Below are 13,242 nucleotides of genomic sequence, written 5' to 3'. Positions count from 1 at the left end.
CCTAGGAGATCACAGGGTGCATTCAGAACAAAGGGAAATTGTAGCTTCAAGGTCTTTATCAACTCAGAGAGACTTATAGGACACAATGGGGAAGACAGTGGGGGAGGTTCTGGGGTTCCAGCCTCAGCTTTCTCATTCTGGAGTCCTGCTTGTCTCAATAAAAAAGCCAGAAATTTCAGAAAGAGATATATGGACAGAGTTGTTTTTGACAAATTCCGCAAACATAAAACCAACCATAGTAGGGCTTCTGCAAACTCTTGAATTCACGCCTGCTGCCTACCATTGAAGCTTCTGGTCTGAGTTTAGAGAGTTAAATTTTTGAATGTGTGTGTGTGTCTGTGTGTGCGCACGTGCGTGCATGCGTGTGTGTGTGTGTCTATATATATATACACACATATGCATATATATACATATATATATATATGCATGCGTTTATGATATAGATCAGAGGACAACTGTTAGGAATCAGTTCTCTCCACCATTTAGTTCTCAAGGATCAATGATGAAGCTCAGGTTGTCAGCATCTGAGGCAGCCATCTTTACCCTGAACATCTTACTAACCCTTGAAGAATCTTTATTATGTGGAAACAGATGTTGGGATGTTTTTTAGCCAAAAGGCAAAAAACACAACAACAACAAAAAACAAAAACAAAAACAAAAACCCCAAAAAACTCCACATCTGAAGTAAAAACACAACAATGCTCAGGGCCCTTGTCAGTCAACAGAGTGTTAAAGGAAAACCAGGGAATGGCTGGCCAAGTACCACATGGGAGCTGGTCTGTCTTTGCTCACAGACTCTGCTGACATTGGGCCAAGCTGCCTTTCTGTGCTCCATTTTCCTCATTTGTAGTTCATTACCGTCTTGGCAAGAAGATTAAGCAGAATGGAGGTGTAGTTACGCTGTATCTACCATTCTAGGACAAGAAAGAGCATCTGGAATTTTCATGGGATTCTTGGTGGTTACAAGAGTCAGTTTTATGCTTATGACCTCATGTGAACCATCTGTCAAGGAATGTGGTTCAGGTGTGGGAAAGCTGCTTCACCAAGACAGGGGAGTAGAGAATCCCACACATCCTCTCCCACAGCAAGGCACATTCAGGGAAGTATTCGTTTCTCATTTAACTTCTGAAATGAGCTGCAAACTTAAAGAGCTCAAAGAGTTCACTACACTTTTGAGTTCAGATCCCCAACACCCATGTAAAAAGCTAGGAACAGGACATGTGCCTATAATCCCAGCACTGAGGAGCGGGCGACTGGAGGATCCCTGGAGCTTCTTGGCCGCCGGTCTAGCCTAATTAGTGAGCTCCTTGTCCCATGAGAGAGACCCTGAATCAACAATTAAGTCAGATAGTGATCAAAGAAGACACCTTACTTGACCTATGGTCTCCACAAATATGAACATGTGTGCGCGTACACACACACACACACACACACACACACACACACACACACACACAAATTTAATGCAGGATTCCTTAACATTGCATCTTCTTTTGTATAAGAGTTAAATGAACAGGATCATCTTCTCTGGGCTCCATAAAGACAGCATCAATGTTCTGCTTCCACCAGAAAAGCTTCCTCTCCCTAACCTGTGTCCCAGGTCACCTTGTTCAGGCTGATGGCCACATATAAGCACAAAAACATACATTGATGGTATGATGAGACCTGAATGGTCTATATTCCTGCTCTGGAAGAACAGAGGCTACTCACCCATCCTGTTCCCTGTCCCCTCAGAGGGCCAAAAGTACCATGCATTTCCTGAAAATGGAGCATGCTGGTCCACAAAGGAATTCAGGTTTGTTCCAGGGGTCGAACCCACATAACATAAGGCTGGCCAATCTCAGAATGAAAAATTCCTCTTAACGATCCTCCTCCTCCCTCTCTCACACACACACCTTTTCTTTCCTTTTCCTTCCTCACAGTGGCTCACAGCATAGCTCTGGGTTTCTGTGGAGGACTGGATCCCTTCCTCTCACTTCCTCATCATTCGGTGAACAAGTTGTCGCTTGTGTCAAAGTAAAAAGGACAGATTCTCCACTTGACGACGTGGTCCTTTTATTTGAACTGAAAGGCGTCATGACAAAGTGCAAACACCTCTTTGGTAATGGGCTGGATACAAGAAACATAAAATGGCATTTGGCTGTTGGCAACAGTCAGAAAAGTAAATAAATATGTACACTACTTTGAATCACAGAAGCCCAGTGCAGTGGCTAGTCAGAAAGGGTGTCTGGGTACTGCCCACAGCTTGCAATGAGGCTGTAACATCAAAATGGAGATCTGCAGACATCTTGGTTTGAAATACAGAAGTTAATGTAAATCACAGCCAGCTTCTCACACAGGAGCAGAGGACAAAAACCCTTGGCACCTGTCTAAGCTCCATGTACACACTGCGTGCCTTAGCACAAGACATACCCCTGGTGCTCTTGTGAAATACCAGATATCCAGGGCAGGCTCTCCCACCATTCTATGCCTGAGTGATTACATGGCCATCAGATTTCAAATGCATGGTTACATCTCCTACTTCACAGAAGTCTGTTCTGAAATCTTATCACTAAGTTCAACTTAATATTTCACAAATGCCCACCCCTGCTGGACCACCAGTTTCCAAATATCATGAGGGGAAGACAAGGTGACCACTTTTACATATGCAGTGTGGTGAATCCCTCGTGAACAAGCCCATGCTAGGATGCTGTCTTTGCTCAGCAGCCTCACACATGTGGCTTTGTGTCTATCTCTAGGAAGGTAACCATATCAGCACAGGGATCATACACACGCACACACCACAATGGCCTGGCTGCCCAACGTAAGCCAGAGGCTGCAAGGAACTGAACATCTCCCTATCTGACTGTGGTCTCCCTATAAGGGCATCCATTTTTGTCTTTTTCCAACTGACATTGACTCATCTGTGTCCTTGAGGTCTTCCTCCCCAGTCCTTGGGCAGGTGACCCTCTTGATGTACCCACAATGGCTGACATACAGTGCTGGGCACATCAGTGTGTATAGGGTGAGACTTGCTTGTTCAGGAGAGTCCTCAGAACCTTGTGAATGGAATATTTCGGTCAATTAAAAACAAGAGACTATGAGGTATAATAGTTGCTTTTCACTGAATTAAAAAATTTGCATAGTGGAAGTAATTTTTCTAACATCTAAAATGGGCAAATTTTTATAAAACATCATGCAATAGAAAATATGAGGTATAGGGATTCTTTTTTTTTCCTTTAAAGCATTCACACAATGTGATTTCCTGACATTCAGGCTCTGCCTATCTGTCACCTACTCAAAAGACCCAGAGAGTGAATCACCCTCCCTACACTATGGCCAGGAACCAAGGCAGAAGATGGCTGCAGACCATCCTACCAACAATGCAAGGGACTGTTCAGGTCACTCAACATGGCATGGGACCAAAGGATTTCACATTCAGTTTACAGCAAGGCAGTATTTACACACGTTCTAAGTAGAAACAAGATTATTTCTAAATGCGGCTTAATAATGTGACAGTCGTGTGTAGAAGGGCAGACATGGTCCTGAGGTGCAGGATTGTGTTGGTATTGTTAGATGCTGAAGGGCCCTGAAGGTGAAGATAGCAGACAGGAAGGAGTAGTGAGAAAGCCCGAGGATCCCTGTAGGGATTGTGACCTAGGATGTCATTTTATAAGATCCTGTGCCATTTGCCAAATGCTTCTGTTTAAATGAAGCCAGTCAAAGACCTCCCGCCTCATTTAAACAGAGGTGGCATCATCAGGCAGAAGCAATTTCGAAACCCATGTCTTAACTGTGTGATTTAATAGTAGCACCAATTTTCCATTTAAAAACACTTAAGTATAAACCTGAGAAGTCTAACATGAAGTGAGGGCCAGGGCCTGCACCCACTCCCTCCTGCTCGATTTCCTTCTACGAACACGGGGTCTGAAGCAGCCCCGGGTGATTCTGCGATGGCACAGCGGAGGTCCTGAAATGTCTGGGATCCCAACTTGTCCTGTGGTCTGAAGTTCCGCAGGTTGTCATCTAGGCTCACAAGGATTCTGTGGACCAGCTTTGAGGAGCTCAGCTCGGGAACACTAAGGCTTTTCCTCTTCAGTGTTCCTTAAGCAGACAGGACAGCAAGCGCCTTCGACTTTCACAGGCTGCGGGCAGGCTGCAGGCTGGCAAGCTTCCACAAAGCAGGTGACCTGGCCATTCTAAAGAAGGGGACATACATTCTTGTCATTCTCGGACCCTCTACTTGGCATGACCCGTATGACCCCTGACCCAGTATGACACCCCATCCCCACAGTAGGTCCTAACGTTTGTGCTTGGCTCAGCTAGCCCAGGATTGTGATGAAAGACAATGCTTGGACCGTTTCAGCTACAAATACATCCCTTGGAGGATCCTGTTGCACATTCTACTGTCCTCTAACCCTACTGTGAGGCCCAGAGTCAAAGGACTGAACTGTCCCACACCTAATCTCTGCTTAATCCTGCCAGGAAGTACAATGAGACCAGAGGGAAGTGATGTTCTTCTCTGCAAAGAATCCTTCCTCTCCAGCATAGTCTTCCTTAGCCAGGCAGCCCAGGGATGCTTGGAGTACTCTATAGTACTGTTCAGGTAAAGGGACAGATAAAAACCATGTCCCCTGCTAGAAAGGAGGTGATCTGGATTCCCCTCATTCCCACTGTCCTGTCTCCACACTCTGTTCCAAGAATATTCCTGTCCGGGTTGCAGGGGAACCTGTGCTCATAACCAAGGTTTATCACTGGCCTACTTGTCACCTCTTCCTGTTCTCTGTAACTAATATCCCAAGCTAGACCTGGACAGTAGGACTGCTCCCATCTGTTCATTGCAGCTTATGAGGGCAGAGCAGGGCTGAGGATGAGGGGCAGCATGACTTCACTCTGACACTTGGACAACTGGTTCTCCGGGTATAATGGGTATGAACACAGACCCGTCCCCATACTCACTTTGCACTCGCAAACTGTGCATGTGTCTTTTTCCCACTTCGTGTTGCTGCCGTGGGATTCACCACTGTCATCCACACACTCTGTGGTGCTGAGCCGAGACTCCAGGCTGTTTATCTGCAGCAAGGCACAAGGGAGTCAAACTTGATAGGTTGAACTTCAACCGCCATACTCAGCACAGGAGAGGCTGCCCACATTACAACAGGCGATGGGAGGCCACTTCCTATACATAGTTCAACCCTTTCCTCTGCCTACCTACTGAGCACAATGTGGTCCCAGTCCACACTGGAGCAAAGCATAGAACCTCAAGCTACTCTGTGAAGCCCCAAGGCACTAAGATCACCTTGTCTTCATATTAGGATGACTATCTTCCCAACAGCCTAAATCCCGACTGAAATTTAGTTAGCCAAAGAGCTATTCACAGTAAGATATGCTCAGCATTTCCAAACAAGACAAAGCAAACCTCTGTGGGGATAACTCACTAGCATAACTGATGTTTTAGTTATTAACTCTCGGCATTCCTACTTGAGGCCTTGAAGAAGACTCAAGGATAGATGAGTGCCCTCAGGAAGCCGAGACTAATGTAGGCACCAATGGCTGACTCTGGGTTAAACAAAGCCCAGATTTCCAAGGTGGCTGTGATCTGGATGGCTATCAGTATTGATGAGCCATAGGCAGCTGCACAGGTCGGTCATGAGGGAAGGACCAAAACTGCCTGAGTCGTCTGTGCAAAGGCCATTCTGCATTGTCAGGTTGACTGGCATCTCGAGCCAAGCAGTCCTGTCCCTGACTACAGGCAGAGTGTGAGTGACAGTACCATGGACACTCAGTCCATGTGGACTTCCTAGACCAACCCTTGGTCCAAAGGACTCCTGCTTCCATCAGTATCCAGAAGTTTCCTTGGGTTGGTCTGAGCGTCTCCAGACCAACCACTGGTGCTTCAGAGCAAACCAAGCTGGGCACTGGAATGCACAGAGATGGAGCCCTATGCCCACACAGCAAGGATCAAGCAGGAACAAATGCCACAGGAATGGCTTCTTTTTTTTTTTATTTAGAAAGGAATTGGGTTACACAAGTCTCCCATGAGCCTATCATATGAGTAGTCTTAGGATAGGGAAAGAACCAGACCTAAGAATCCCACAAACTAGCCACTAATGGCACACTACCTCCTGGGACACTCTACACCACCCAGGACAACACTTCTCTGCCTCACAATTCAAGCACACAAACTTAACGTGCTTTACCCTGGAGTGACCACACCTCCCATGTCTAGCCTGAGGTCTCAGTCTCCGCTCTCTTTGAAACAAGGCCTTCAGTAATTGAACACATTGCCTCAGAGAAGCAGAACAAAGTTCCTAGACAGAAAGAGAAGAATTCATCTATAGATCCTCAGTCAGAGTTGTAGTGTGGAGTCCTGATGTCCTGCTGTCTAAGGGTTTTACTGCTGTGAGCAGATACCATGACCAAGTCAACTCTTATAAAGGACAATATTTAATTGGGGCTGGCTTAGAAGTTTGGAGTTTCAGTCCATTATTGTCAAGTCGGGAACATGGCAACATCCAGGCGGGCATGATATAGGAGAAGCTGAGAGTTCAATATCTTCATCTGAAGGCTACCAGTGAAAGACTGTCTTCCAGGCATCTAGGATGACGGTTTTAAAGCCCACACCCACAGTGACATACCTACCCCAATAGGGCCACACCTCCTAATAGTGCCACTCCATGGGCTGAGCATATATAAACCATCACACCTGCCAGGCAGCTTTCGCTGCTCTATGCTCTGGAAACATTTACTTCCAAACAATTCCACCAGAACTGGCTTACCAATAGGAATTCAGGTTTGTCTTCTCCCACACTTCTTCATCTGACTTTGCCTGAGATTTCTGGGACTTTCTATCTATTCCAATGGTATCTTCTCAGTCATATTCCCTGGCAGGGTGCTCTAAACTTAGAGATACCAACTGTCCACTGCCCACTGTCCCAGCTGTGGTGGTTTGAATGAGATGTCCCCTAATAGTTCTGGGCATTTGGGCAAATGTTTCCTAGTTGTTTGGGGAAGGTCTAGGAGACGCGGCCATGTTGGAAGACCATGCGGCCATGTTGGAAGAGGTCCATCAGTGTGGGCAGACTCTGAGATTTCAAAGCCTTGTGCCATTGCTTGGTTCCTCTCTCAGACTTGTGTACTTCCCACTCGAGATGTGAACCTCAGCTTCCTATTCCTGCGGCCCCACCTTTACCCACAACTTTACTCTCAGCTTTCTGAAACTGTGAGCCCAAAGAAACTCTTCTATACATTATCTTGGTTATTATATTTAATCACAGCAACACAAAAGTACCTAATGCACTAGTTCACAAGGAAACATGAGGGCATGACATCCATGGGAACTAGCGAGAAGCTAGCTGGAGCAAAGCAGGATGTATAAGCGGCCATGTCCTAGCAGGTGAGGGCAAGTCAACACCTTCACAATCACCCAGAAATGCAAGGCCTCTGGGAACTCGGGGCAGGAAATGTGTTGGTAAAAGGTCCAAGCAGGAGCAGATGGTAGTCTCTCAGGGTAGCCTTACCTGTTTTCTGAGGTCTGTGATGATCTTTTGCATTTCTAGAACAAACTCCTTGAGATCATTAGTTGCTGGCCCTTCCAAGTGCTCATGGGTGACTGATGTGGCATTGCTATGATGTTTCCCATGTTTTACACTAAGGAGTAAGGATAAGATTCAAAGTGTCAATGTGCAAATCTAAGCCAACATTCCTAAGTGCATCCCTTCTGTAGATCACCTAGTACAGCACACTACAGCTCAGCATTGTCAAGCAGGACATGGGCCTTGTCTACTCTGTACTCTGGGGCATTTCTGCTTTAGCTAACCTAGGCTATGACTGAGCTCAAAACAACAGCAAGACCTCAGCCTATTCCAGAGACCCACACTATAGGCAGGATACCTTCCAAACCCCACCAAAACTCACCTTAGTGCTTTCCGCCACCTGGCTCTCTTTGTGGGCTTATCCTCCTCATAGCTGAATTCTAGAGACCTTCTTCCCCGGAAATGGTAGGAGAAGGCATTGAATTGTCCCCTGGTCCTACAGTCTGGTGAAAAAGTAAAATAGGGAAGTCAGTTACAAGTGAGTGTAACTTAGGATACACTTACATCGTGTAAAGTAGCTATTTTTTATGACCCATCTTCTTCCTTCCCCATTCAATTAGGATGCATGTATGTCAAGCAGCGCCTAAAGGAACTAACTGATGGAGCTAACAGTGGGTCTGTGAGTGTCTGTAGTTCTAGTACTCAAACCTACTAAAAGCTTCAAGCTAGTTTCCCTGAGAACAAACCACCCTGCACCAGGGCACCCCATGTGACTACTATGCCCTCCTGCAGCCCACACATGTAGACTTGAGCACTCAACTTCCATGATCTAAGTCCTCTTGCCCTTGTCAGATGATGCTCTGCCCCACGAGACCTCATGATCAGCTCAAATCAACCTGCAACAAGCCCAAGTAATTTCTGAACACCTCCTTGCCTTGGTTGAGGACTTATCCCAAGCTCCAGCCAGATATGCGGAGAAATCCTATTCTGCCTCACCTAAGCCTACCTACATTATCCCCTAAAGCCATCCATTTTTGAAACTCCTTTTCCCTGTTAGAACAGCCTGACCCAGAACAAAGCAAAGGCTGTCTCTCCCAAATTCTAAAGTTCTGTGACCCCACCAAAGCAGAAACCCAGGTCAAGGAGTAATACACTGAGGCCAATGGCAGCTGCCTCTGTGGATAACACACTGTAGGCCTGATGTCTGTCCCTAGAAATGGGAGGATGTGCGCTAACTGAGTGGAGGCCTCACTTCTGACCACACAACAGTCCTTGAGAGGCACCTCATTTGTTATCACTGGCCATTATCTGACCTGAGTTAAGCTGGGAGGGTTAAATCTGCCCTGTCCACTAATCAGAGTAGATAATGTGGCTTTGCAGATGGCTCTAGGAACTCAAATCAGACCCACAGTAGCTTTCACAGCCACGACGGGAACCTCTTCCTCCAATCTTTTCTGAAAACTGAAACCAGGACAGGTGAAGCTGGAGACTCTGGAAGAGGGCAAGGACGATTCTCTGTCACAAAGCCTTGCCCCAGATTACTCGAGAACAACGAGGGAGGGTGCGTCCCATGCGAATGGGTGTGTCCAGTGGCCCTGACCTGAGAACTATACAGAGATGGGTTCTGGGAATCCAGAGCCACCATATTTGCCATGGTCAAGCACAAAGTACAACTGGGCTTACAGGGTTCTGCCTGGCCTGTGTCAGCTGCATGCACTTTGGCCCTAATGCAACCCCACACCCAAGGCTGCTGCTGTAGAAAGGGTGGTAATCACAAAGCAAGGGTACAGATGGGAACACTTGGAAAGTTCTGTCTTTACAGGATACACATGCTCCAAGTCTGAAGCTCACCTGGAACACCTTTCCTGCCTAGGAATGGATGGTCTACTTCTCCACCCAAGGCCTTGTACAACAGAAGACTTTGCTGCAAAGGATCTGAATGTTCAGATTCTAACTGAAGTCACACGTGTGTAACCCTCCTGACACTCAACAGACTTTTCAGTCAAACATTTTAAGTAATGAACTTGAATCACTGTCACCAGTCATGGGACTAACTTGTCTCCTATGCCGCCTACTGAAACACAGTGGTACATAAAACACACATAACATAGCCCTGAGTATCTCCATCCATGCTCCAGTGTCACACCTTTAACCTTTAGGGAAAAGTCAGAAAAACCCACATGGAGGCCTACCAAAAGGACCCAGAGGGAGACGGACTAAGATCTATTCCTGGATACAGGAGTCTGGAAACTTTCAGGTAAAATTAAGTGAGGAGCCTTGGTGGAACCTGTTATGAACTAACACCATTGGGGAAATGGAAAAATTCAAACAAGATCCGAAAATTAGGTAACAATTTTATCCATGTGAAACTTTCCAATGATTATATTCTTCAGTAAATTATTTAGTAGGTAGCAGGAAGTTTGCAACTTTTGTGATTTATATATTTATAGAAAACTTTTGTGTTATATTTATTTATAGACTATATATACTTGTGCACACAAAACAGGCATCAAGTGTAAATAGACATATAGAAAATGTTAATGCAGTTGGTGAATCTGGATGAAGTATTTGAATTCTCTGTAGTATCACAATTGTTGCAAGATTCTCAATAGTGACTGCGTGTGAGCATTGGCATGTCCCTGCCTGCGAGTGACTCTGTGTATACATATGTGGGGTGTGCACACGTGTGTATCTGTATAGTGCACTAAGACTCATTAGTCCAGCTGCAATCTCATATCTAGTTAAAAGAAATGGGCAGTGCCCCACTCAGAGGCAGCTGTTTCAGGTTCCGGGGCACGTGGGTATCGCTCTCGGTGCTGTGACCCAGGTGCAGCTCCAGGAAATGATCCCTCGTGAGCCTTCTTCTGAGCTGAGTTAGAAGAAAAGGGTCTGGGAAGGCAGCTCGGGAAATACAGCACTTGCTGAGCAATCAGATGAGTAGAGCTTGACTCTCTAGAGCGAGCTTGCAAGCCGGACAAGTCAGTAAATAAGTGGAGTAAATAAGGTGGAAGGTGAATAAAACAGGCCCTGAAGGCCAACCTCTGGCCTCTACATGTCAAGTGTACACATACGTGTGTACATCTGCATAAATGCAAACATACATACACATACTATGCAAGCACACACCATGCACCCTCCTTCCCCACCCAAAAAAAGTTAACAGGAACCAAAATTTTTTCCCTGCAGGATTTCAATGTTTCGTTGTTTTCTACTATATGTTAGCGATGGGTTTAGGCTAAAATAGAAACCATAAATTTAGAATCTTGAAGCCCTTCGGGGTTGGACAGAGCCTATTTTAAGAGGCACAGTATCTGGAAGAAGCTATGTCGGCAAGAGCCTTGGACACTGAGCCTCTGCAACAGCTGGGACAATGGGTTAGAACAGGGGTACAAGCCAAGACCACGCCTGCCCCAGAGACATCCCTTCCAGGATGGTGGATACTTCTAAGTAAAGGAATGAAGCCTGGCTCTGCTTCTGTAGCAGAAGGGGTCCTGGTGATGCTATCAGAAAATAGAGGCTCTGCATCTGAAAACAAGGACCAGCCTTGCACACCTTCAAGACAACAGTCTCCTACAGACAGAATGATGCTATCCTTGCAGCAAAGTATTTAAACTGGAAAACCCTGGGAGATTTAAAACAAAAAGAACACGACACAGTTCCCACTTGTATTCTGAGATGTAAGAATAGCAGTGGCCTAGGATTGGGTACCCAGCAAACACAATGTCCTTTGTGAATTCTTACAATACAGGGAGAGAGGGAAAAAGGGAGAGAAGAAGAGAAGGGAAGAGAGGGGGAGGAAGGGAGGAAGGAGCAAAGGGGAGAGAAAAAGAACATGATACACATACACAAATATATACATACGGGAGAAAGGCATGCAAAAAACGTCACTTAGGACAAATCACATGATCATATACACTCATACGGTTTTGCCCACTCCACACATCCTCTTAGGATGTTAAATTCAGCTTCAAAAGCCAACCTGACTTTAATACTTATTAAATATCTTGAGTGACTAGCAGAAAAATAACCACAGTTCTGAATGCTGTGCCTCTTCTCGAGCCTTATGTGGCCCATCTTGTTCAGGGTCCAGTGGGTAGGTCAGGGCTGAGAACCTAGAGTGCTCCATGTGTGCCCGGAGCATCCATCCTCTGAAGCCCTCCTCTCACCACAAACACTACGTCACTTGGCTTAGGTTGTAAATGTCCCCGGCTTTATTATCTATGGGGCTCTGATCATAGTTTGAATAAAGCCAAAATTGCAGTGGAATTAGAAACTGGAAACTGAGGTTAACCGAGAGCAGAACTGAAGAATGTAAAGTGGGAAAGAGACTGTCACCACAGAAGCCAATGGCTGCTAGGCTGTGATGGTGGCCTTGGTGAGATGGACAGACATGGCAGGGAGCAGGCCTGTGCTGGCTGGTAGGAATGTACTGCACAGACCCCATTACTAGGTTTTCCAGGCCTAATATCAAGACCTTTCACCCATGCAGGCTACCCTCTAGGTCTTCAAGAAGTCAGCCCACAACCCCTTCCTGTAAGTTACAGGGTGGTATCAGCATAACATAGCATGCTTGCTATGCTTCCTGGAGGAGCTGAGTGTCATCCCTTGTGGGCAGGATTCATGAGGCTAACACACAAGCCTGGAATGTAGCTGTTCAATACATTAAATGTTAGAGATGTAATGCAAACACACCAAAGGCTTGTTCTCTTTTACATAACATTTTGGTGTGTCTAAGATACAAGGTGCAGTCTAAGATTATCCTGAGGCTACAAAGTTCTAGTGACATCTTAACACAAGACATCTGTGGTGATAATTGCCAGCAAAAAATGCACTGCCCTCGCAGAAGGACACGATGTGACATTAAGCGCATGGAGTTTATGATCAACACAGCTCGGTGGTTGGTGTGAGCATCTTCTGTACTGAACTTCCACCAGGACTTTAGTGTACCCCTATTTAAGGTGGTAAAGCAGCACTCTAGTCTTAGGTGCCTAAGTTCACCAAGAAGCAGCATGGGTGGAGTTACCAACCCAGACAGCTAAGGCTCAAGGTTAGGCGCAGTTGTGATAAAAGATAAACCTTGACACTCATCCCTCAGACCATGTATCCGCTCACTAAGCAGCAGCAATGGAGACAGTGAGGGCAGGGGGCTGGCAGCATATACCTTCACAACAGTCCTGCCACACTCGCAGGTCCATTCTGGGGATGTCCTCGCAGCTGCTGTAACCGTGTGGGAACTCTGCCACCCTGAACACATCGTGCTGCACGCGGGTGATGTTGTCTGAGTTGTCACAAAGGATCCTCGCCAGGGATGTCTGCTTGAGCTGAGTCAGCTGGGCAGGGGAGAACACGCCTGGGTTCTCATACCACAACCTAGACTCCAGGGATGACAAGAGAGGGGTCAGTGGGGTCAGCAGAGGGCAGGGAGGATGTCAGCCACAAGGATCCAAGAGAGAATGTTCTTCCAATGTGGAAGTCATGGATTGGATTAACAGGAATTAAAAAAAAAAAAAAAAAAAAAAAAAAACAAAGCCAGCCATTGCTCAAATTCCCACCCAATAAACGAGAGAAAACAGCAAGATGGCTACTCCTTACGAAAGGATGGATAGCTAAACTCCTAACTAAACTCCTCAGCTCAAGTGTTGGCCAACTTCCCCATTTCCTAAAGTAAACTAGCATTTTCAAAATGAAAAAAAAAAAAAAATCCTGCCAAAAGCCCCAAGTCTCAGTA

The 13,242-nt window shown here is 46.1% G+C and overlaps 1 protein-coding gene across 2 annotated transcripts in view; it reads right to left on the bottom strand.

Annotated features, from left to right (window-relative positions):
• Positions 1-2,033: 2,033 nt before the first annotated feature.
• The window catches only part of Pxdn (peroxidasin), a 77,597-nt gene continuing 66,388 nt past the window's right edge, over positions 2,034-13,242 (bottom strand). Inside the window, exons 19-23 of one of the 2 annotated variants that reach the window (NM_001271261.1) lie at positions 12,676-12,884; positions 7,897-8,017; positions 7,500-7,629; positions 4,939-5,052; positions 2,034-4,178 (exon numbers count right to left, since the gene is read on the bottom strand). In NM_001271261.1, coding sequence (NP_001258190.1) covers positions 4,059-4,178; positions 4,939-5,052; positions 7,500-7,629; positions 7,897-8,017; positions 12,676-12,884 — 694 coding nt within the window. In that variant the 3' untranslated portion in view covers positions 2,034-4,058. The remainder of the gene's footprint in view (positions 4,179-4,938; positions 5,053-7,499; positions 7,630-7,896; positions 8,018-12,675; positions 12,885-13,242) is intronic. The other variant, XM_039112793.2, reaches the window with a different exon arrangement.

The sequence above is a fragment of the Rattus norvegicus genome, chromosome 6 (assembly GCF_036323735.1).
Source record: "Rattus norvegicus strain BN/NHsdMcwi chromosome 6, GRCr8, whole genome shotgun sequence".
Taxonomy (NCBI): domain Eukaryota; kingdom Metazoa; phylum Chordata; class Mammalia; order Rodentia; family Muridae; genus Rattus; species Rattus norvegicus.
Note: the sequence above shows the minus strand (reverse complement) of the source record. Positions and strands in the feature narration are given on the sequence as shown.